This window comes from Heterocephalus glaber, unplaced genomic scaffold (assembly GCF_053883595.1).
Source record: "Heterocephalus glaber isolate CG9 unplaced genomic scaffold, H.glaber_assembly_v1.0 deba00000937, whole genome shotgun sequence".
NCBI classification, from domain to species: domain Eukaryota; kingdom Metazoa; phylum Chordata; class Mammalia; order Rodentia; family Bathyergidae; genus Heterocephalus; species Heterocephalus glaber.
Genome location: NW_028258173.1, coordinates 16016603 through 16042134, shown reverse-complemented (window position 1 = coordinate 16042134; position 25532 = coordinate 16016603). Strand labels below are relative to the sequence as shown.

Genomic DNA, 25532 nt, shown 5'->3' with positions numbered 1-25532 from the left:
TTTCATGCTACCAATCCCACCCTCTTTTGGACAGAAAAGTCAAAGAGGTTGAACATAAACACAGGTTAATATTTTACTTCCCAAATGAGACAGAGCCACAATCAAAGCTAGACTTTGTTAGAACAACCTAGGAAGGTTTCAGCTATGACAGGGATTCAGACAACAGGCCCTACTGAACCTGATCATTAAGCAAATACTTGAGTATCCCCAATGAGAAAGCGACCTTTGTATTTTATAAAAATAAGTATGGTATTGCCAATATATCTTCCTAAACAAAATTGGTCATAATCTTAAATACTCACTTTTTTTTTTTTTTGTGGTACTGGGTACCGAACTCACGTCCTTGCACTTGCGAGGCAGGTGGTAGAACCACTGAGCTAAATCCCCGGCCCAAAAGAGCTTAAACTTTTTTTTTTGGTACCGGAAATCGAACTCAGGACCTTGCGCTTGTGAGGCAGGTGGCGGAACCACTGAGCTAAATCCCGGTCCCAACAGTCACTTTAATTAAAAAAGGTGGGAAGGTGGTGCACACCTGTAATCCTAGCACTTGGGAGGCTGAGGCAGGAGGATCCCCGCAAGTTTGAGGCCAGCCTAAGCGACACATTGTGAGTTCAAGGCCAGCCTGAACTACACAGCAAGACCATGTCTCAAAAACAAACAAAAACAAAAAGCTATACTCAATAACTTTACGGAATTTTGGAATTTCAAATGTATAGGAGATCAGTAGAAAGGGGAAAAGTCTTATGTGGTCCTATCACTCACATAATCATACTCAGTATTTTCTGTGTATATTTTAAATTTTTAAGAGAAAATGCATCACTTTGAAACATTTTTTGTAAAGCTCATATTCTATCTACAGTATAATGAACAGATAAAAGAATCAATACATACAGTATCCACACCAAACTATTATGAAGGTCTGGATCAACTAACTCCATGTCATCCAAAGTAATTGACTTTCCAAGCAACTGTTTATAAAAAGGCAGTGTAAAACCACCATCAATGTAATGTCCATGAAACACAGCCATTCCCATTATTCGTCCAACAAAGTGGAAATACGACAAATGTTCCTGAAATTGAAAAAAAGTTTATATAAATACTCAAGTTAGAGACTATACAGGAAGTTTTTAATATAAAGTAAATACTTAAGCAACATCAAGCTTTTTTTAATAAATATCAAATTTTTACTCTACAACTATTTAAATGGAAGAAGTTACACATCCAAGCACAATAATCCTTAGGAAGTGTTTCTATGTAGTATGTTCAAGATTCTCTACATCACTATGAAATAACATGTTTGTGTTAATGCAGCCTCAAAGGGTAAAGGCACTCTGTAAAATTCATCTTTTAGGAAAGCCTCCAAATTACTGTCCCACTGTAGCTTCATTCAACCATGTCAGACCCCATTCTCTTCCTCTCTGCTCATCTCCTGTTGAGGCCCTTGACAGGGAAAAATGCTTTCAATCCTAAACATCCCTGCTTCCTTGACTTACTCAGAAATGGTACTTCAAACCACTATAGATTTAAGAGCACAGATTTGGTGTCAGACTTGGATTAGTCATGATTCTGTCATCACTGGCTTTGCGTATCTGGTAAAATTAATTAGTCTCTATAAGACTATTTATCTTTATCTGGTAATATGAAGGTAACAATGGTACCTAAAGAGTCTCTGAGGGGCCGGGGATTTAGCTTAGTGGCACCATGCCTGCCTTGCAAGCACAAGGTCCTGAGTTCAATCCCCGGTACCAAAATAAATAGTCCGTGAGAAGCACAGTGAGGTGGTGAAACCTTCAGCATAGGTCTGGAAGATGGGAACAAAGGTGAGCTGGTGGTGCCTACAGTGACAGTAGTGAGTTCACCAAGAACTTCACCTACAAATCATCCTTTAATCCAGAACTCCCTACAATGAATCATAACACTTCTATCATGTTTGGATATATTTGTTTTTCATCACACATTGTTTTGCTAGTTGGATATTTGTAATTTTAAATTCTTTCACTTCTATATTTAATAAGTAAGTTTTAAGCTCATTTTTATTTATTTATTTATTTTGGCTTTTTTGAGACAGGGGCTTGCTATACAGTTCAGGCCAGCCTCGAACTCACATAGTGAGTTCAATCCTCCTGCCTCAGCCTCCTGAATGCTGAGATTACAGGTGTGTGCCACCAGTCGGCGTTTAACCTCTCTTTGATCTTAAAAAGTTTTTCCTTCTTAAAAATAACATTTTCACCACAAAATATTTAGATAAAATATAGACCAAAAAAAAAAAACCCTTAAAAAGCACCCATTATCTAATATCCAGAGATAACCATTGTCAGTATCACAGTGTACAGCCTTTCAATGTTCACATTTATGGCCAGGTGTGATGGCACACACATGTAATATCAGCACTCAGGAGGCTGAGGCAGGAGGATCACTGTGAGTTTGAGGCCAGCCTAGGCTACACAATGAGTTCAAGGCCAACCTGAACTACATAGTGAGACCCTGTCTTTAAAAACAAAAACAAAAGGGGCTGGGGATTTAGCTCAGTGGTTCCAGTGCCTGCTGCGCAAGTGCAAGGACCCGAGTTTGATCCCTGGTACCAAAAAAAAACCAACAAAAAACGCCCCCAAAAATGTTCACACATGTATTTACCAAAGTTGTATCAGACTACTGCATATAGCCTTCTTTTACATTTAATATATCATGAACACCATCTTTAATCCACATTATCATGTTAGTGGCTGTGTAGTGCTCTTGTATGAAAAGATAACAGGTTTAATACAAACAAGTTAATAATAACTGCTAACTTTTTGTTAAGCGGTTACTAATGTATAAAAGGATCAATAAAGTATACCACTGTACTAAGTACTCAATGTACAGGGTCCCATTTAACTCTCACAACTCCTGAGACATGAACTATATTTAATATTATCAGCAATAAAAAATTGAGACTTAAGTCAATGAACTTGTCCAAGGACACAAAGCTAGTAAATAATGAGACTATATTATCCAATGTCTTTTTAATTAATTCCAGAATCTATGCTCTTAATTATATTATTGTCCTGTATCATAATTTAATCAATCCTCACTCTTGTGAACAACTATGTTGTTTTCAACTGAGGCTACTATAAATAACAAATATTTCTGTGCCCAAATTGTTGAATACATCCATAATCATTTACTTGAAAAAATTTTCCAGAAGAGGTATTAGAGTCAAAGGGTATGACTATGACAAGGGTAAGTAATTCTTATGTAATAATCTACATTGACATTTAAAGATGAAAAGCATTGCAGTCCCAATTTAATCCACATCATCGTAACTAGAAATCATACTGGATTAACAGCAGAATCAGGATTGATCTGTAATGTGTAGATATCATCTCTTGAGTACTGGAACAGGCCATAGTATGGATTCAACATCTCATGTGACAAGAGATACAACCACTCCCTACAAAACAAGACATGAAAAAGGAATTTTTTGTTAATCATTTTATTTTCTTTTTCTGGTGGTACTGTGTGTACTGAACATAGGGCCTTTGCACTGAGCTATATTCCAAGCCCATTTTTTTATTTAGAGACAAAGTCTCAATAAGTTGCCCACCCTGGGCTTGAACTTGCCAACCTCCTGGCCTCAGCCTTCCAGGGTCCTGGGAGAGTGCACCACCAGGCCTGGCCATCAATATACTTTTATTAAGATATGCCATTAATTCACTTTAGCAAATTTTTTGGTTTTTGGTACCGGGGATCAAACTCGGGTCCTTGCACTTGCAAGGCAAGCGGTGGAACCACTAAGCTAAATCCCCAGCCCTTAGTAAATAATTTTTAAAAATTAGTAAAAGGAAATAAAGCATTAACTGTAGTTGCCTAAGACCACACTGGTGGGGCCAGCTCAGTGGTGCTGCACCTGTCTGGCAAGCGCAAGGTACTGAGTTTGATGGGGGTGTGTGGGGGGGAGCCAGTGGCACACTGGAAAAATCTACCATACCTAAACAGTACATAAAAACTTGATTTATTACACTGAAATTGTTCATTCAATTTTGGGCAATTTATTACACTTCAGCATCAGATTATATATAAGTATTATCCATGAAATGTGATTGACAAGTAGGGTGAATGTTTAAACTTTAAAAACTTATTATAAGTTTGTCATAAGTGGCTTTTATCACATTGAAATAAGGTCCTATACCTATTTTGTTCAGTGTTTTTATCATGAAAGGATGTTGAATTCTGTCAAAGGCTTTTTCTGCATCTTTTGAGATGATCATATGATTTCTGACCTTGCTTCCGTTTACATGATATATTACATTTATTGATCTGTATATGTTGAACCATCCTTGCATCCCTGGGATGAAGCCTACTTGATTATATCATCTTTTTGATGATTTGTTGCGTTCTGTTTGCCAGTATCCTTTTGAGGATTTCTGTATGTTCACTAAAGGAACTGGTCTGTAATTCTCTTTTTTGACTGGATCCTTGTCTGGTTTTGGAATCAAGGGTAAACAACCGAATACTATGCTGCCATAAAGAAAGATAAACTTGAGTTATTTATAGGAAAATGTGTGCATCTTGGAACCACAGTGTTAAGTGAAATAAATCAGACATACAGATTAAATATTGCATTGTTTCTTTTATATGAGAAACTCAAAGTATTAAAGAACAGAATGGAAGAGTGATAATAGGAAGCAGGGAGACAGATTTTTTCTCAAAGTGGAAGGGATGAAGAGATGAAGGGAAGGGGATGAAAAAAGGAATTAAGATGTGGTATGTACATGTATCAACTCTACACAAGGAGTGTAATCATTATGCCTTCCAAACATACCAAAAAAGGGGAAAGGGATCAAGAGTGGAAGGAGGGGGGAAGGGAAAGGGGATGAAAAAAAAGAAAGCATATTATGTACATGTAACAAATTCCCACAGGGAATGTAAACATGATATACTACAAATACGTACTAATCATAAAAAATGTATTACAAACCAGGCATGGTGGTGCACGCCTGTAACCCCAGGACTCAGGAGGCTGGGGCAGGAGGATCACTGCGAGTTCAAGGCCAGCCTGAACTACACAGTGAGAGCTTGTCTCAATCAACATGTATTACAGTAAAGACACACTGTCATTAATCCCCCTCAAAATACTACTTCTTGCTTCAAACATATTTATTCCATCATTCGCAACACTTCCTAAGCAGTTCTGAAAGCCCTCTTTGTTTTTAATTGTGTTATTGTGGTTATCTTGATGCTCTCAATCAATTCAAAATGACATTTCACGGTCATTTTGACTTTGAGGAAGAGTCAGAAGTCACGTGGTAAGCAAGGCAGATGAGGACACAAGGTAGATGAGTAATGTATTTATGAGCCTGCCCACTGCATGGCACTCAGCAGCAGCAGTCACTGTATTCTTCTTAAAGTCACTCAAGAAAAAGGGACTTTTAGAACTGCTTCAGAAAGTGCCAAGAACCATGGAATAAGTGTGTTCAAAGCAACAGGAGTATTTTGAGAGGGATTAATGACAATATATGTTTTACTGTAATACATGTTTGAAAAATATAAACATCTACTGTGTATTTTTATCATACCTCATAGCAGTTCAGTTACTCACAAGATGCTGTAGCCCAGCAGTCTGTTACTTTAAATGCTAAATAAATTTGTAACCTATGATAAATATAAAATGAAGGGAAGCTGGGTGTGTGGTGCACATCTGTAATCCCAGCACTTAGAAGGCTGAGGCAGGAGGATCACTGTGAGTTCTAGGTCATCCTGAACTACACAGTGAGACACTGTCCCAAAAGAGAAGAATATGGTTTTATTTCAAAAGATTCACATCATCTATATTATCCTAGTTCACTCTCAACAGGATAGATTTATACTAGTTTATACAGATATATAATATAGCTTTATTTTGGACAAAGGAGTATTTTGTTGGTATTGGTTTAATATGAAAATTTCATTATCTATTTCATCATCTTCACTGAAAAAACCGTGAAACATACCACATTATGTCAGAGATTCTAAGGCATTTGGCACAGGTATGGAGACAAAGGTCAGCTTGCATTGTCTGGGTATGTTCCACATTACTTTTTTTTTTTGGTACTGGGGATCGAACACGGTTCCTTGCGCTTTCAAGGCAGGTGGCAGAACCACTGAGCTAAATCCCTGGCCCCCAAAGTACTTCTTGATTTCAAATGTACATCAATGTTTTATAAACCTTACAATAAACAGTATTACCATCACCAACTTATTAAATTATTTATATTTTTTCAAAATATAAGAGATAACCCATTAATCATCTTCATGAAAATGAAATATTAAACTAGTCTAGAACTTAGGAGATATAGATCTCAATTGTTGACATTTCTCAGGGAAAATTATTTAAATGTTTTGATATTATGGATTAAATAGCGTGATAATATATTATTAGCAAGGTAAAAAAAACAGGGCATTGAAAGCAGAGGAAAACAGTTCATTAAAAGTCTCAAGGCTGTTCCTGACAATGCAAAGCAGAGAAAATAACATCTGCTGAAGTAGGGAGATGGTAAAAAGGAAGGGCCTGAAAGTCCTACTAGCAGCCCATGGAGAGTTGGTTACAGCTAGATTTCAGAAACTTACTGGGTTATATAATCCATTAGGGAGCATTAAATAACTCTTCTGGTAGCAGGACTACCTTAACCTCATCCTGAATATATCTATTAGAATTTTCCCTGCACTGCAAATATTAGGAATTATTATACTAGAAAATAAATACCCATGAGAAACTCACACCATAGAAAGTCTTAAATGTATAAGTATAAAGACTTATGTCGGGCCGGGATTTAGCTCAGTGGTTTCGCCGCCTGCTGAGCAAGTGCAAGGACCCGAATTCGATTCCCCAGTACCAAAAAAAAAAAAGACATGTCATTAACTGACAAGTCTTTACCTAGCAACCCCTCCATAATCAAGGCCTTCTTCTCCACGAAATTTTATCATTAATCGCTTCCAGAGATCTTTTGGTCTCATTTTCATGACCTGTCGATATGACTCCTGAAAAAAAAATGTAAATATAGAGTATTATCGTTATAGGTTGTTTTAACCTATTATTTAAACTGTCCTTCCCATCCCACCCCTAAAATATAATTCAAATAAAATGAAACGTATTCAACAAATCAACAGATAAATTCCAGATACTTTAAAGTTTATGGAACTTATAAAAACTAAAGGAATTTAGTTTAACCCTACTTCAAGAAATTCACTTGTTGAATATATCAAAAGCCCATTAGATTTTTTTTTTAAAACCCTCCATATTTTAGTTCTGTGAACCACAGTAATGGTTCTACCCATATTAAAAACAGAATTTGGGGGCCAGGGATTTAGCTCAGTGGTTTCATCGCCTGCCTTGCAAGCACAAGGTCCCGAGTTCGATCCCTGGTACAAAAAAAAAGAATTTGGTAGAAGTAGCAAATTCCTAAAAGTTGGTTGACCTAATTTTAGGTCATAGGCATCGGTAAAAAATAAATGTAAGAAAAACAAAGTTCAAAAAAATATAAGTAATCATTAATGTGATCTTCATTACACAGACAATTTTTTATTATTTTAAAACATAAATGATTGTCTTTTTTTTTCCCACATTCTCCTGCCATGGCCTGCTGACCAAGCTCATAGCAATGGGCCAATCCTAGTGACAAACACATTCCCACTGCCCACTGGCCCCAACTACCAGCTCTCACCCATTCATTCATTTAATTTACATATTTATGTGTGTGTGTATGTGTGTGTGTATATATATATATATATATATATACATACGTGTATTCATTTATTTATCTATGTTTTAGTAGGGCCACCGAAGGAACCCACCACCCCATATATCACCCACCACCCCATATATATATCAGGCAAGCACTGGTCCTCTGGGCTCCATCTATAGCCCATCTCATGTCCAAGGAAGCACTGAAAATTCCTAGTGTTGTTTCTTTGAGTGGCTGTGGGCAAAGCAGACATCTTGGGTGGGAGCACTGGTACAGAAAGATACATCACCCTTCAGGGATCGAGCAAGTGAAAGTATAAGTGCCTGAGGCACAGATTCCTGGCACCAGTTTGTGAGCCAGACACTCAGCTGGGCCCTGGCTGCTGAAGTTCCTTCGGTCACCTTGGCCATGGTGCAGCAGGTGCTCCTACTGGAGCCCAAGGTGGCTTCACCCCACTGCTTGCTTTCTTTGAGCTCTTCTCCAAACCCAGCCACCACTGTCACTCCTATCCCCACTGCTGCCTCTGATTAGCTCCCAGTTCTGGCCCCCTAATAGTCCCCTTGGCCACTGCCACCTTTATCAAATGATTGACTATCAACAAGGTCAGAACTACTCTGAAAGAAAAAAGTTTATTCTTTAGGAAAAGGATTATCAGATCCCCAGACATCTTGTCCAGGAATTCTCTAATGAGTAAGAAAGCCCCATCTTTGATCTCTGTCACTTATTATACAAGAATTTTGAAGCTGATATTAGGTTTTTATCTTTTATCCAAAGATAAAAATATATGCCAGAAATATTTTCAACAAATTAAGGAAGTAGTCCAATAGTAATCACAGAAAATAATTTTTCTATGTAAGAGTCCCTTACCTGGTGAGCTAAGTTACAGCTCTCCTTTCAGAAAAATAAAAAAGTCTTACACCTTTCAGAAGAGTTAGAAAGTAAGGCCTTCACTAACAAGTACTTGCAGTCCAGAGACTACACCAAACCAATCAGGACATTTAGCACTCTTCATCCCATTTAAGTGATTATTATACATATTAAGTCTTTCCAATATCACAGCTTATTCCCCACAATCAAAATAGAAATTAATGGGAAGCTTCCACCTAAAGAAATATGAGTCTCGAAAAAATACTCTTGGAAAAAAGAGAATAAAACATTAAATTTAATTTTCCTCTATTTTAAAATAAGACTTGGAAGTTTACCTCAAAAATCTCTTCCCTGGAAACCTCAATGCGGCAGTGGCCAGCCTGAGGCTGTTGCTGGGAAAGTTCTTGGCGCAAGATTTTTAGTTTCTGAACCAGGTCTCGCTTGTATCTTGGTACTGTCAGGCACTCTGTATCATCCGGGCATAATGACACCACTTGCTGTTGCTGTTGGTCTTTCAACTGGTTCTGCCGACTGGCAGTAAACAAAAAAGTTATTAGGGCCAGGGATTTAGCTCAGTGGTTTCACTGCCTGCTGTGCAAGCACAAGGACCCGAGTTCAATCCCCGGTACCAAAAAAAAAAAAAGGAAACAAAAAAGTTATTAGGAAAGTATTTTAAACACAAAAGAGTGCAATCACACATTTAAAATAGCATCAGACTGTAAACTAAGTCTAGCTATATCATTTTCCAAGCCTAATTATGACATATGGTTAGTCTGACATATTTTGGCAACAAGCTATCTTTACAATTTATTTTTCCAGTGTCTATATGAATTGATAGAATTGGATAATGGAGGGGGTTTTTTTCCTTTCTTTCTGTGGTACTTGGGGTTGAACCCAGGAGTTTGCGCACGGAAGACAACCACTCTACCACTGTATTATATCACCAGCACTGGATAAAGCTTCATACAGCTGCAGAGAACAAATTTTTCAAATACCATTTCCGTTTTCCTCTATATCATTCCATCATCCATTTTAAAATTTAGGGATATGCCAAACACTGCATGTTTTCTAGAGTTAGTCTTGCTGGAAGAGCCAAACAGGAACACAAACTGCCAGTGTGGCAGAGCCCCTTCCTCCTCTACCTACTATAGTCAAGATCACAAGAATGGAGGGAGATCATATGTAAGTTACTGGCACAGAGAAACAAGTATTTTACAACATGTTTAAGTGGCTACTCTGTGTGTCTGTGTGTGTGTGTATGTGTGTGTGTGTGTGTGTGTGTTAAAATAAAATTTAATATTTTAACCAGTTTTAAGTGTACACTTCAGTGGCACTGAGTACATTCACTGTTGTGGTAATGCGACTTTTTTTTTTTTTTTTGGTACCAGGGATTGAACTCAGGACCTTGTGCTTGCGAGGCAGGCACCGGAACCACTGAGCTAAAATCCCTGGCCCTGGTAATGTGACTTTTAAATGCAAATACACGGTTTTCCACAAAATGAAAATAATCTTCAAGGACATCATAAATATAATAATAATTTTAAAGGGCACTTGTCAAAGATATATTTTTATTTTCCTGGCATAAAATGTCATAAATCACATCTAAGGTTCTTTTTTAAGAACTCTATGATATAATGATGTAGTTAATTCTAATAAGCTATCAGGAAATAAAATAATAGATGATTTATTAGTGATGTCTGTATAGTCACTGTGTCAAAGTTGAAATTTAAAATTAATTTTACAAACAGACAAGACAACTGAAACCTAAAGATAAAGGACAATGGGGCCGGGGATTTAGCTCAGTGGGGCCGCTGCCTGCCTCGCAACTGCAAGGTCCTGAGTTCAATCCCCGGTACCAAAAAAAAAAAAAAGATAAAGGACAATGATAGCTATGATAAAATACATGAAAATAGCTTTCATTTCTCTAAACAGAGCACCCAAATTTGAATTACACATAGTGATCCTTACGTACTAACCCAAAATATATATCTAAAATACATCCTGATACATGCTATGGCATGGATGAATCTTGACTTTTTTTTTTCTTTGGTACTGGGGATCGAACTCCGGTCCTTGAGATTGTGCAGCAGGCAGCAAAACCACTGAGCTAAATCCCCGGCCCTATCTAAAATATATCTACAGAGAGAAAATACAACATTTTTGTAAAAGTTAATATTAACTACTCTTCCAAACATTATGAAATAAAATATTATGTAAATTAGTCTATAAATAATTATATAATCAGTTTTTTAAAATGAACTTAGGGGACTGGGGACATGTGTGAATCTCTGGGTTCAATCCCAAACAATACCAAAAAAAAAGAAAAGCACATGTGAATATATTTTGCAGCAGACAGAAAAATTAACTCAAGCTGGGAGTTGTGGTGCACACCTGTAACTCCAGATACTTGGGAGGCTGAGGCAAGAGAATTACAAGTTAAAGGCCAGCATAAGCAACTCAAAGGGCTGGGGATATAGCTGATGGTAGAACACATGTCTGGCACGTTCAAGACCCTGGGTTTAATCACCAGTACGGGGGGAGGGGAGGCTCAAAATGGATCACAGATTGCAATATAAAACCTAAAATAGTGGTGGCAAACTCATGGCACATGTGCCACAACAGGCGGTATCACTGAAAGCTCTAAAAGGTTTGCTGTCACTAACCTAAAACCATGTGACTTCTAAACAGAGAAAAGTATTTTTATGACCTATGTTAGGCAATGATGTCTTACATACAACAATAAAAGCACAATCCATGAAAGAAGAAATAGATGAATTAAACTTATCAAAAATTTTTTTTAATTTCTGCTTTTCAAAAGACAGAAGAAAATTAAGAGAAGTCATAGAGAAAACCTTTGGAAAATATATATCTGCTATGTCTCAATATCTGAGCAACTCTCAAGCTCAACAAGAAAAAGCTGAATAGCTCTGAAGACAGGGGAGTACAATGATTACACCAAAGAAGACATAGGAAAGGCAAATAAAAACACGAAAGACGCCCAGCATTATTAGTTATTACAGAACCATACATTAAAACCAGAATGAGATATCACTGTATACCTATTAGTATACCTTTTAGACATAAAATTAATAAGGTTAGCCATACCAAGTGTTAGCAAGGATATCCACCAACTACTTGTGGGACCATACAATGATACAACCACTTTTAAAGGCAATCTGGCATATTCTTTAATTAATTAATTAATTAATTTCCAGTATTGGGGATCGAACTCAGGACTTTGTACCTCCCAGGCAGGCGTGGCGTGGCACATTCTTTAAAAGTCATACATAAAGCGCAAGGACCCAAGTTCGATCCCTGGTACCAAAAAAAAAAAGCAAAAGTCATACATAAATCTACATATAGATTCAGCCATTCTACTCTTAGGTAATTATTTACTGAAGAGATACAACAGTATATGACCATACAAAGCCTTATATATAAATGTTTTTAAGAGTTATCTGTCACAGCCAAGTACTGGAAAAAAAAGAAAACCAAATGTCCATCAATAGGTAAATGGATAAATTGCAGTACATCCATACAATGTAATACCACCAGCAACAAAAACTATACATGAACCAACAAAGACAAATTTCAAAATTATATTGGCTAACAGAAACCAAACAAAAAAGAAAACAAACTACATGATCTCATTTATCTAAAATTCAAGAAAATTCAAAATAATACATAGTGATGGAAAATAGCTTAGTGGTTGAGTGAGGATGGGGTGTTTAGAGGAAACTTGTGTCCCCTAAAAGATGTCGAAGTCCTAATCCTTAGAATCTATGGGTGGAACTTTGGTTGTAGATTTAATTAAGTTAAGATGAAGTCATACTGCATTGGGAGGGCCGGGGATTTCAGTGGTTCTGTCAACTGCCTTGCAAGAGCAAGGTCCCGAGTTCGATCCCCAGTACCAAAAACAAAACAAACAAACATACCGCATTGGGATGCCTCAATAAATCCAATAGCTGGTGTCCCTCGAAAAGAAGAGAAATTTGGATACAGACATGGTGTCACAAGTTCATAATCCCAGCACGCTAGCAGTCAGAGGTAAAAGGATTGCTAGTTTGAGCCTAGCTTAGACAAGTTAACAGGATGCTTTCTCAAAATAATAAAAGGGCTGAGGATGTAGCTCAGTGCAAAGGCCCTGGGTTTAATTTCCAGTATGGGGGGGGGAGAAAAAGAAAAGAAAAAGGATGACTATGAGATGAGAGAAGAAAAAGACTGGAGTGACAGTCAGTAAGCCAAGGACCATCACCAGAATAGGCTAGGAGAAACCACCAGAAGCTCAAAGAAGGGCATGAACAAATTCTCCCTCAGTTACTCCAGAAGGAACCAACCCAACCCAGCTGACTGCCTCAGTCTGGATTTGTAGCCTCCAGAACTGGGAGAGAATGAATTTCTGTTGTCATTCCCATTTGTGCTATTCTATTTCAGCACTCCTGGAAAATTAATGTCCCCCAAGAGTCTCATGTTCAGAAATGGGGCTTTTGAAAGATGACTGGATAATAAAGGGCCTATCTTCATCAGCAGATTAGTCCACTGATGAGTTCAGAGCCGACTGTGTTGTGCGGAGGTGGGTCCTGGTTGGAAGAGGTGGCCAAGGGAGGACACAACCTGGAAGGGTATACGGTATTCTTGTTGCTGGCTCCTTCCCTTCTCTGCTTCCTGGCTGCCATAAGATGAGCAGTGGTTCTCTGCCAGGCTCTTCTCCTATGCCGTTTCCGCTTTGCAGCCAGAATATGGACTGAATGCATTGAAAACTGTGAGCCAAATAAGTTCCTTCTCCTTTAAGTTCCAAGTCCCAGGTATTTTGTGTCAGCAACAGGAAAGTGAGTGCACAGCAAAGGATAGGAGGAGAAATTACAAAGGAGGATGAGGAATCTTTTAGGGTAACAATAGGTATGTTCATTTTCATCACTGTGGTGATAGTTTCTTGGGTTTATAATATGCAAAAATTAAACTGTATACTCTTAATATTTATAATTTATTGTATATCAATTATTTTCAGTAAAGCTGACTTTTTAAAAATCCAGGGGACATCTGGCTCATTCACAAAACCTTGTATGAAAGACTGTGTAAGACCTGCAAATGGATGCTGAGTGTGGTGACATACACTTATAATCCCAGCATGTGGGAGGCTGAGGCTGAAGGATCATCATGAGTTCAAGGCCAGCCTCAGCTACACAGTGAGTTCAAGACCAGCCTAACTACATAGCAAGACCCTGTCGCAAAAACAACCCCCAAAAACAAAACAAAAAAACCCTGCAAATGGATAAGGCTTAAAGCTGAAGGACAGGTCACTGTGCACTGTTCTCTCTTCCATGGTGGCTTGCTGCCCTCATGCTGTAGAGTATACTTTTTCTACTTTCACTTGGCCCAAACTCACTCTGCAGAGCCTGTTTCTTTTCTTACCTTTAATAAAACTTTGCTACTATTAAAAAAAAAAAGCTGAAGAATAAAACTGAAGCAGCAAAAATCCAGAATTCAGCCATTCTATAATTTCTGACGCACACGAGAAGAAAAATCCATCTACCCAATAAAACAGCCTATCTCTTCAGTTATAGTTTGGAACAGGGGCAGTTATGTAAGAGCTCAATGTCAGCACTGGCCATGAAACAGTGAGGGTACCGATCTGTTCTTCTTTAAGGACTCTGATGATGTCCAGAGTCTTATAAAGCAATCAAATGATTTCCTCAAAATAAATGATCCTGGCAAGTAGAGAAAAGACTCAAATTGCAAAGCACGTGCCCATTGTCATCTTTTATTTTTTTTAAGCTTCCTTTAAGGGTATAAGGCAGAACATCTTCAGGCAAAAGAAGGGAAATTAAGGTTAAAAGGATATAAACAAGAAAAGAGAGATTAAAAAAAGACTTTCTACAGTCAGACTGGATGGATTCAAATCTCAGCTCTTCCACTTTTTATGTACCTCTGGACAAATTACCTGACTGTCTAATGCTCCACTTTTCTCACTGGTGAAAGCGAGACAGCCTAGGATTGAAATGCAGGTGACAACAGATAGCATTTAACCCGAACTCAGTGCATGATAAGCAGAGTATATAATTATTTTAACTTCTACTAATAGAGTTATTGGATTTTTTAAAAAATCTATATAATGGGGCCAGGGATTTAGCTCAGTGGTTTCGCTGCCTGCTGTGCAAGCGCAAGGACCCAAGTTTGATCCCCAGTACCAAAAAAAACACAAAACAAAACAAAAACCTATATAGTATGTTTTTCAAGCAACTGAAACAAAAAACAAAATACAAATTATTTCTTAAGAGAACCCGTCCCCCTGGCCATATTATTTGTTGAAACCTAATGTGGTTTTGCAGTAATTTGACATTGTGCCTGTCACTGACAAACTATCTGTTCAGGCCTCAAAGGAACAGCACAATCTTCAGGTCATCAAAAATAAGCCTCTGTGGGCCGGGGATTTAGCTCAGTAGTTTCACCGCCTGCTGCACAAACACAAGGACCCAAGTTCGATCCCCGGTACCAAAAAATAATAATAATAATAATAAGCCTCTGAGAAGAATATCAACAACATTGCAAGAGGTATTTGGTTGGTTGCTAAGAAAGGTTAAAGTATCTGTATAAGAAAATATTTAAATCAAGTTGGATGTCCTTATTTACATTTTTTAGATATAACAGGCCTAGTATATATTTCTCTAAGAGATAATTAATTCTCTTATTACTTCCTCTCAAATATTAATTCCTGGGCTGGGAACATAGCTCAAAGGGAGAATGTTTGCCTAACATGTCCAGGGCCCTAGGTCCAATCCCCAGTAGTGAAGAAACAAGAAAAAATTAATTACCAGTTCTTCTTAAGTACGAGATTCCTCTCTAAAATATAATGTGCCCTATCAGATTGTTTTTCTTACTTTGCTGAGCACCCTCTATATGAGACTGTAAATCTCATTTTCTCATTTCCTAAATGCTGAAACACGAATAAACTAAAAGGCAAAGTAATCTAATTTATGAAGTTTTTAATAACATAATCCACATATCATAGCTTCCTAAAATTTAGACTAAGGGCTAAACTAATTTCTTCAATTCATAGTTGGCCTGATAATAACAGTTGTATTCCACTAACTATTTTGAAAAAAAAAATCCACAGAGGAAAAAAAATACAATACAAACTATATTAGATAAGGTAACAATATATTTGGATAGCTCACAGATATAGATTTCAAACTTCTTGAACACCCAATTAAAATACACTCCAAGCTTTAAATCAACAGAAATAAAACATTAAGAGAAATAGTTTTCTATCCAACATATCCTGAGATATGTAAAGATTAATATATCAACAGTTAAAATTTAAAATTAGTGCCTATGAATATGTTTCAAAATTGTAATTTGAGGTTAAAATTTTTTTTTATGCTTCGATGTAATAAATTCACTTTCACATATAAATTAGGTTTGATCTTAATAAAAACTACTCCTAAAAAAAAACCCTACTCCTTTATCACTTTAACTTTTGATAGAAACCTTAATGCTGTGAATAATTTTTACTTATCTTGCCTTATATAACATGAATAGTAAACCTTTGGGAAGATTTATCAGGCTAGAGACTTTACTAAGGATGCTGACAGTAGAAGTTCTGAAATCTTGTCCTTTAAAGAAACAAAAGGGGGCTGGGGATTTAGTTCAGTGGCACCACATCTGCCTCACAAGCGCAAGGTCCTGAGTTCGATCCCCAGTACCAAAAACAAACAAACTACCCCAAATGTACAAATTCTCAAGCTTTTCACAGCATAATAATTTACAATTCAAAGATATTGAGGAGAGGTACAAACTAATACTTCAATATTAAAATACATTTTCAAATGAAAACTTTCTATAGGAATGTCCATAAAATTTGGAGCTAAGGGACATACTGCCCATATTAATATAAACCAATAAACAACTGAAAAATAATCATCAGAAGAGCAGTGTAGTGTTCCTCAAATTCTGACATTTACTCCAACAAACAGAAAAGGTAAGAACATTTCTATTCATTCCATCTGTAGTTACTCTTTTGGAACATTAACTTTTTTTTTTGGTACCGGGGATCAAACTCAGGACCTTGCTCTTTCGAGGCAGGAGATGGCACCACTGACCTAAATCCCCGGCCCTGGAACATTAACTTTCATTCAGTTATTTAGTTCCACTAACTACTTAGTGAACTGTTCTACTTAAGTGTTCCACTGAAAATATCAAGCCAAACTTCTAATATTTAAAGAAATGATCTTGAAGGCAGAAGATAAATAATATACAATCACTTCTTAGAACTTTACTTGGCCTCTAAAAGCCACTCTGGCTCATTACATTAGATGTACTTCACTTTTGAGTACAACTGAGAACAGCAGAGCAGGTAATACCATTTACTGGCAAATGCTAGAATGAGTTATTTTGGAGTCACACAGAACCTTGCTTTTTTTTTTTTTTTTGGTGTGATGCAGGTGTCAAGCTCATAGCCTTGACCAATTCTAGGCAAGTCTTCTGCCACCAAGCTCCAATACCAGCCCTTGCTTTCCAGATTCCAACACCAAGAACCTTGTTGCTATCTCACTGTTAAAATGTTTTTGCCAGAACTGTTGTGCCAAACTGCCACTTTGCTTGGTAATAAAGTTTCCTTTCTCTCTTTTCCTTCTTTCTTCCCTTCCTAATAGCCAATGCCAGTAACTAATGAAGTTAGGAGGGAAAAACAGGCATCTAGAGAGGAAAGAAAAGGAAAGGATGAAAATAATATACAAACAATGCTCAGTGTAGTGGCCAACAGCAGACAAAATCCACGGAGTCTGGGTATGAATCAAGATGTGGTTGGGTCGGGGATTTAGCTCAGTGGTTTCCCTGCCTGCTGCGCAAGTGCAAGCGGACCTAAATTCGATCCCCGGTACCAAAAAAAAAAAAAAAAAAAAAAAAGATGTGGTCACTTACTGGCCTACCGAAAGTCAACTTCTATACAGTTTCCTTCTCTATAAAATAATAACTATACAGTAACTACATCACAGTAGGGTCTTTTTTTGTTTTTTTTAGTACCGGGGATTGAACTCAGGACCTTGCACTTTTGAGACAGGCGGCAGCGGTACCACTGAGCTAAATCACCGGTCCCATCATAGTGTTTTTCTGAGGATGAAATTGCTGATATATATAAGATACAGAGAACACTTGTCATACAATAAGTGCTACTCAAATATCAGCCACTAATAGGAATGGCTGTAATGGCAGCACCAAATTAGCCTTAACTTCTCCTGTCAAGCTATTGCCCCTGAAAAAGCCCCTCATGTTTGATACATATCATATTCCTAACATAATAATACATATCATTTTCCTAACATTTCAAGACTGGTTCCTACTCAAGCACAGAATTAAAATACTCATGTCAGAGTAAAATTTGCCATAGCTTTTACAAAAAATTTGATCAATAAAAGTGAATTATAAGTTGAAGTGAGCAGATATTCTTTCACATTTACTACAAAAGGCATCTATCAAATTTCCTCTTGTTCAGACTTGTTTTAACATGTACTGTTTTTAAAACTTACTTTAAAACTAAATGCAAGTTAGCAGAGAGCCGAGGATCTGTAAATTGTGTTGTTCTGTTGTTATGGTCAACGAAATAAACTCTGCCTGTTGCTGTATTGCGGATCTCCCATCCAGGAGGCAAAGGACCAAGCTCTTCACAATTGATGTTGCTAAGATCCCTGCAAAAACAAATATAAAATAAAAAATACCTCACTGCTGGGCCTGCTGAGCCAAGCAAGTGTAAATGATACAGAACAATTCCATGAAGATTGAGAAAATGTACTGTTTCAGACACTTGAAATGTTTAGCTGGAATCTTTAATTCCCAATGGTTTAAAAAACTTGCAAATTCAAAACCCAATCCATAAATGGCTCAGAAGAATTTATCACTATAGCCTACATTTTTAGTAAGTTTGTTCCTAGGTTTTAATGTAATACAGATTTTAAATTAATAGAAAAGCAATCATGATATTTGCCAACATAAACCATACTTCAATATGTTTGACAGAAAATATTATGTTACAAGTATTAGTGGTATAAGGAATTAAATGTTTTCTTTCTTTTTTTTTTTTTGGTACCAGGAATTGAACTTGGGTCCTTGCACTTGTGCAGCAGGCGGCGAAATCACTGAGCTAAATCCCCGGCCCCTAGGGAATTAAATGTTTTCTAAAATTATCCTACAACTATTTTTCTTTACTACATCATAAAAATCTGTGTAAATAAATGTCCATTCCATGAGTAATTTTAAGCTTTCTAAAAAGCAAAATTAGAAATGTTATTGAAATTATGATCCTAAAAATAATCACATTTTTTTTTGGTACCGGGGATCAAACTCGAGACCTTGCGCTTGCGATGCAGGTGGCGGAACCACTGAGCTAAACCCCCAGCCCAATCACAACATATTTTTAAAGAATAACTTCATTTTGAATTTTCAAATGTGTAAAGTTAGTAAATGAAAAATCTGTTTAAGGCACTTAAGGAAGGCTAGGCTTAGTGCACACCTGTCATCACTATGGGAGGTGATGCAGGAAAATTCCAAATTCAAGCCCACTCTGGACAGCTTACAAGACCTTATCCCCAAAAAAAGAAAAAAAGAAAAAAAAACAAAAACCAACCACCAAAAACCTAAGGAAGAAGGAATGCTCTATGATTTATTTGCTGAAATTTTTTAAAAATTAATGAACCAAAGACCATTGTTATCATGTTACAAATGAAGTACTATTATATATAGACAAGAATTTATAAGACCTTAAAGAAAGAGACAAGAAGCTGCCAAGCTGTTGAGCACACTTATGTACTGGGGAGAGGGGGCAAAGTGAGTATGGAAGCTTGCCCCAGTCCCTGCCCCATACCCTGCCCAAGGTATTGCTTCCTTTTGATTGTTCATTAATCACCAATAAGATTGCAAATTTTTATTCTCAACACTGTTAGAACAAAATATTCCAAAGTGAAGATTCCAAAGTGTTCAAATTGCTGCCATCATCTACTAGGACAGTTAAGTGCCTTCAGTGACCCCCACTGAGCCTATATATAATGATAAAATACATTCAGGTCATTTCCAGCCCTAAATGAATTCTTCACACTTCTGAGACCAACTGTAAACTGAGGAAATGACACTCTATGAAACTGACCAAGCAAACCAACCATCTAGACAATAAAACTGTTGCCTTTTATAATCCCCTTTTTATTCAAGAGGCTTCCAAAGAGAAAGACGAGGAGGAAGAAGGCTAGCCAATTTCTCAAAATAGTGTTTTAAAAGCTAAACCAGACATTTTTCTTAACCTTTTCTTAGAAGTCACAATGAAAAGAAGAAGTGGATGAGGAGAAGGAAGAACAAACAAAACAGCTGGAGTGGCAAGTAGGGAGAAGGTCAGCCCGGCAGCAAGGTTAGAAACCTTGAACTTTCTTTGGAAAGAAAATCCAGGACTTCCTCACTAAGCTAAGAACTCATTGGGAGGGATGAAATGATTCCTGGAAAACTTCCTAAATTCCCATTTTAGGTCCAGAAAATCCCAACTAATCAAGATCAAATAATAAACCAAAAAAAAACCCCCAAAAAACCCACAATCTAAGATCACCAAACTCTTCAGAAAGGAAAGCCACTATGACAGTCAGTGAAACAATAAGCCACAGAATAAAATTCTCAAATACTGTTAGGGACCAAAAAACGAGAACAGCTATGATATGTAATATTTAAAAATATAAAAAGGTACAATCACAAAGATAAACTATCAATGAAAGATTAAAAGATTAATGAAAGATTAAACAGGTAGATTTTCTTACATTTGATCTTAGCCAAAAGGCCAAGAAGTGATGGGTAGATTTTCTTAAATGGAACTTTTAGAAGTAAAAAATAATGATTGAAATCAAAGAATGAATAATTTGCCAGGTGTGATGCCTCACGCCTGAAATTCCAGAACTCAAGGGGTTGAGGCAGGAAGATCACTGTGAGTTTGAAGCCAGTCTGAGCTACTTAGTGAAGTTAAGGCTAGCCTGAACTATATAGTAAAACCCTGTCTAAAAAAAAAGAATAATTATTGATAGAATGCTGAATTTGATTTTATATTGTTTTATTTCAAATTTTATAAATCTATGACCATACATAGGGGAGCTCCAAAGGACTTAAAAGAGCAAAACACTGGAAATAATTTTTATGTCCAATTGGGAACTGATTAAAGAAAAATGGGTTGTTATAAAGCCATAAAAAGTTATGCAAATCTCTATTCCAAGACTACAGTCAGTATGCAATAGAATAAATTAAAAAGTATTATTATTTTAAACAAAAATCCAAACTATCATGAAATGAGATTTCTCAGATAAATCTAAACATACTGGATATCTTTAAAGTTATTGTAAAATGTTTCATTTACACTATTTTATAAATGTCTTTAAACAGTTATATATTTTAATAGAATCTAAATAGTTGTATTATTCTTTGATAAAAGATCCTCCACACAAAAGGAATATTTGCTAAAGGATGCTCCAACATAAAAGATAAATATATAAATTTATACGACAATTTGGGGCTCAGAAAGACTAAGAAAAGCAATACAGAATATTATTTCATAGAGTAATTCAAAATAGGCATCAATACTTGTCGTGGCTTGTACCTAAATGTCCCCCTAAAGCCTCATGTGATCATGGGTAGGGCTTTTGGAGGTGGCTGGGTCTAGGGTGTGTGGTGCTGGGATCAAAGATGTGAGGCTGGAATTGATTTACAGTGCGATGCTAGGATAAAGGGTGTAAGTGTTACCTTCCCAGCCTGAATAAGATATAAGGGATAGAAAGAGCTGATGTGATTTTTGCTTATCACTGGTTCCTTGTAGCTCACTTGCTTGCTGCTTTCTGTCTGCCCTGCTCTGCCTTGGACTGTTTCTCCTCTGTGATGTCCCTTTGCCATGCCACCCTGCCTGGAGCCAGCCAACTATGAACTGAAACCTCTACAAACTGTGAAATGAATTAAATCTTTCCTCCTTTAACTTTGGGTGTCAGGTGTTTTGTTTCAGCAATGAGAAAAGTAACTAAGACAATACTCTTTTTTTTTGATAGTGGTGGTGGTTTTCAAGGAATGAAACCCAGGAATGCTCTACCACAGAGCTATACCCTAGCTCTTTTAAAAAATTTTTTCTTTAATTTTGAGACAGGGTCTCACTAAGTTGCCAGGCTGGCCTCAAATTTGTAATCCTTCTGCCTCAACTTCCCAAGTAGCTGGGATTGCAGGCATGCACCACCACATCCAGCTTCAACACAAAACATTTTTACACCTTTAATAGAAACCCATAAAATCGGGCCGGGGATTTAGCTCAGTGGTTCCGCCACCTGCCTCGCAAGCGCAAGGACCCAAGTTCGATCCCTGGTACCAAAAAACAAAACCAAAACAAAACAAAAAAGAAACCCGTGAAATCATCTCAACTTTTGTTGCCAGCTTACAATCTGTTCTTTTAACAGTTAATGTCGAATGATGGACTGAAACGTCTATAAACTGAGAGCTAAAATAAACCTTTCTTCCTTAAAAAAAAAAGTTAATGTCAACTTTTTCACTACTGCAAATCATTTAGTCTTTAAAAATTATCTTTCTCTATACATTTCCTGTTATAAGACTTGAAATCTTTTTTTTTTGGTACTGAGGATCAAACTCGGGACCTTGTACTTGCAAGGCAAGCAGCAGAACCACTGAGCTAAGTCCCCAGCCCAAGACTTGAAATCATTTTTAAAGAAGAGGGTTTTTTTTAATCTTCAATTTGGTAAACAGAATCTAAAACACTTCTTTTTTGGGGGGCTACCGGGGATCAAACTTGGGACCTTGCACTTGTGAGGCAGGCGGCAGAACCACTGAGCTAAATCCCCAGCCCTTAAAAAACTTCTTTTCATAACTTAACAAAATTGATCTCTAAAAGTTAGGCCCTCAGATCTTTTTGAGTGAGCTTAATAAATATAAAATTCCCTCTTGACTACTCCTTAAAAACTAGTATCTTTCACTGTTCAAGATAGAAACAACAATCTTCACTCAGTTATTAGTAACAACACGTTTCTTTGGTACCACCTTCAAAAGATTCTAAAAATCTCTACAACAAAATAAAATATTTTCACTATAACAGTTTTTCTAACAAATGAATAGAGTATCAAAGCAACCCAAGATCAGTTAGTCATATCTGTTTTGGATTCAGTTATACTTCCTAACATTTAGGAAGAAAACATCTTGATTCTCCATCAGTTTTTTTTTTAATTGAAGTGTGGTGTTTGATATATAAAATATCCTCATTCAACAAAGATACATGTGCATGCAAAAAGCTGATTTAAAATTTAACTTAGAATTCAAGCCTTTTTGTAGCTTCATCTATACCACTTGGTAGTCTGCATCTTATTCATTAGAAAATAACTCAAAGAAGCTAAGAAATATTTGAAAAACTCCTCTGATACTGTATCAAAAATTATGTTAAATTATTAAATTGATTTGTGTGCCATTCCATCTTGAAATTAAAAGATAACTACCCTTTTGGTTAGTAAATACAATACCTATAGTTCAAATGTATAGGGCTGTTTTGTTTTGTTTTCTGAGACAGGGTTTTGTCATGGAGTTCAGGCCAGCCTGAACTCACTATGTAGCCTAGGATGTCCTCAAACTTACAGTGATCCTCCTGACTCAGCCTATCGAGTGTTGATATTATAGGCATGTGCCACCACACCCAGCAAGTTCTGATAATTAAATGAAATTGAATTAAACTGACCTCAGTTGTTTTCTTTCCTACAAGAAAACTGTATTAAGAAACATATAATAAAACAAAACAAAACAAAAACAACAACAACAAAAAAAGGAACACATAAGGGGTCCAGGGATTTAGCTCAGCGATTTTGCCTCCTGCTGAGCAAGCGCAAGGACCCAAGTTCGATCCCGGTACAAAAAAAAAAAAAAGAATATCAATCTTCCCATACCACCCCACCTCCTTTTTTTGAGACAAGGTCTTACTATGTAGTTCAGCCTAGCCTTAAACTCACTGATATGGAGCCCAGGCTGGCCTTGAACTTGCAGGGATTCTTCTGCCTCAGCCTACCGAGTGCTGGGATTACAGGTGTGCACCACTATGCCCAGCCAATCTCACTTTTTAAAGGGTATGTTTTCCCCAGTTTAATTTCAAACTCTGAAAAACACACTTTTTTTGGTACCGGAAATCAAACTCAGGACCTTACCCTTGCCAGGCAGGCGTGGCCCCACTGAGCTAAATCCCTGGCTCTAAACACACATTTTTTAAAAAGGGGTAGGAGGCTGGATACCAGTGAGGGTAGAAGGGATTGGGATGTGAGGTGGCACTGCAGAGAAGTAGGTAAGACTCTACTAAATCTTAAAATGAAATTTCAATCAGAAAGAGCCTTTCAAAAATATTCCAACAGGGCTGGGGATTTAGCTCAGGGGTGCTGCCGCCTACCTCGAAAATGCAAGGTCCTAAGTTCAATCCCGAGTACCAAAAAAACCCCACCAAAAACACCAAAAAAAAAAAAAACCTCAAAATATTTCAATATATATGCTAATTTGTTTTATTTATATTACCAGTTTCTTAGTTCACTGAAAAGAAAAGTTTTGTGCTATTACCTATTTCTTTTTTATAAGAGTTTTTTGTCTATGACTTGTACTCTGAGTTAACATTTTGGCCATTCTTTTCAGATGATGGTACACAATGTATTAACTTGTTATTCTCTATTTTGTTAGGAAGTTTTGTTTTATATTTTTCACAGAAGTAAAAAGTGCTTTTCTATTTTGGTTAATATCTACATGTATTACATTAAAATAAAAAAATTAGCAATAATAATTAAATGAAAAAAATATAACAAAATACTTTTATTGTAAAAAGTTTAGACATTATATTTTAAAAATCAAAAAATTTTTCTGGGCTTGACCTAGGTCTCAATGATGTGGCTGAACACACCAACAAGGTCAAAATTGTAGAAAATCCAAGAGCTGCTATGATGCCTCCCTCTGAAAACGGTGAAGAAAACTGAGATCAGCCAGCCGGGATCTGGCACTGTGGTTCCTGCATGAAACCAGTGGCTGGTGGTGCCTGGACCTACAATACCACTTTTGGCATCAGTCAGGTTTACTATCAGAAGACTGAAGAAACTAAAAAACCAATAGAAACTACTATTTGAGTCATTCTTAGCCTATAATAAGTGGGTTAATTTATGTAACAAAATTGCCTGGTTTGTTGTTATATTAGACATTCTGATTTGCATTGCATTAACATTAGTCTCTGAAAAGAGATTTGGAAACTGAAGTCCTTCTAATTCGAATTGGAAAAATTTCCTGAGGTGGGTTATCCAATCTAATCTTTTTTCCTTCTTCCAGTAGTCAAATGATATAGCAAAAGAATATAAGCTTTACAGGTTAGATGTGTGCCTTAGTTTTGTTTTGTTTTCTTTCCGGTACCAGGGATCGAACTCAGGACCTTGCACTTGTGAGGTAGGCATGGTGTCACTATGCTAAATCCCTGGCCCTTCCTTAGTTTTTTATAAGCCTGTTCTTGAAAATTCAACTAGTCTGAGGCACACTGGTATAGACTAATGGTGGCAAACCGACAGCATTCTTGCTGCAGCAAGCTGTTTGTATCACTGAGAGCTCTAAAAGGTCCACCATCAGGGCCAGGGATTTAGCTCAGTGGTTCCGCTGCCTGCCTCGCAAGCACAAGGACCCGAGTTCAATCCCTGGTACCAAAAAAAAAAAAAAAAAAAAAGAAAGAAAGAAATAAAAGGTCCACTATCACTGGTATACACTATGCATTATTTTTGTTTTTAAGTACTATTTTTAAAATTTCTAAAATTGTAGAATATATTAAAGCAGACAAAGGATACACATAAAGAATAAATTTTGGGTAAAGCAGATATTCATGGTATGAACAGTACTTAAAAATATGTTCTTGGGCCGGGGATTTAGCTCAGTGGTTTTGCCACCTGCTGCGCAAGCGCAAGGACC

General features: G+C 36.9%; 1 protein-coding gene and 1 long non-coding RNA gene across 7 annotated transcripts in view; one reads left to right on the top strand and one right to left on the bottom strand.

The window, feature by feature from the left end:
• Smurf2 (SMAD specific E3 ubiquitin protein ligase 2) overlaps window positions 1–25532 on the bottom strand; it is a 122359-nt gene that overhangs the window by 10759 nt on the left and 86068 nt on the right. For 4 of the 6 annotated variants that reach the window (XM_013067632.3, XM_087208607.1, XM_021248637.2 and 1 more), the window contains 5 exons: window positions 18092–18250; window positions 8903–9098; window positions 6893–6996; window positions 3316–3430; window positions 892–1070 (listed from right to left, as the gene is read on the bottom strand). In XM_013067632.3, coding sequence (XP_012923086.1) covers window positions 892–1070; window positions 3316–3430; window positions 6893–6996; window positions 8903–9098; window positions 18092–18250 — 753 coding nt within the window. The remainder of the gene's footprint in view (window positions 1–891; window positions 1071–3315; window positions 3431–6892; window positions 6997–8902; window positions 9099–18091; window positions 18251–25532) is intronic. The other 2 variants (XM_021248638.2, XM_087208606.1) reach the window with 2 other exon arrangements.
• On the top strand, window positions 11669–25310 carry LOC110346827 (uncharacterized). Its single transcript, XR_002391081.2, has 2 exons — window positions 11669–13753; window positions 24468–25310. It is a non-coding gene; the product is annotated as an uncharacterized LOC110346827 (long non-coding RNA).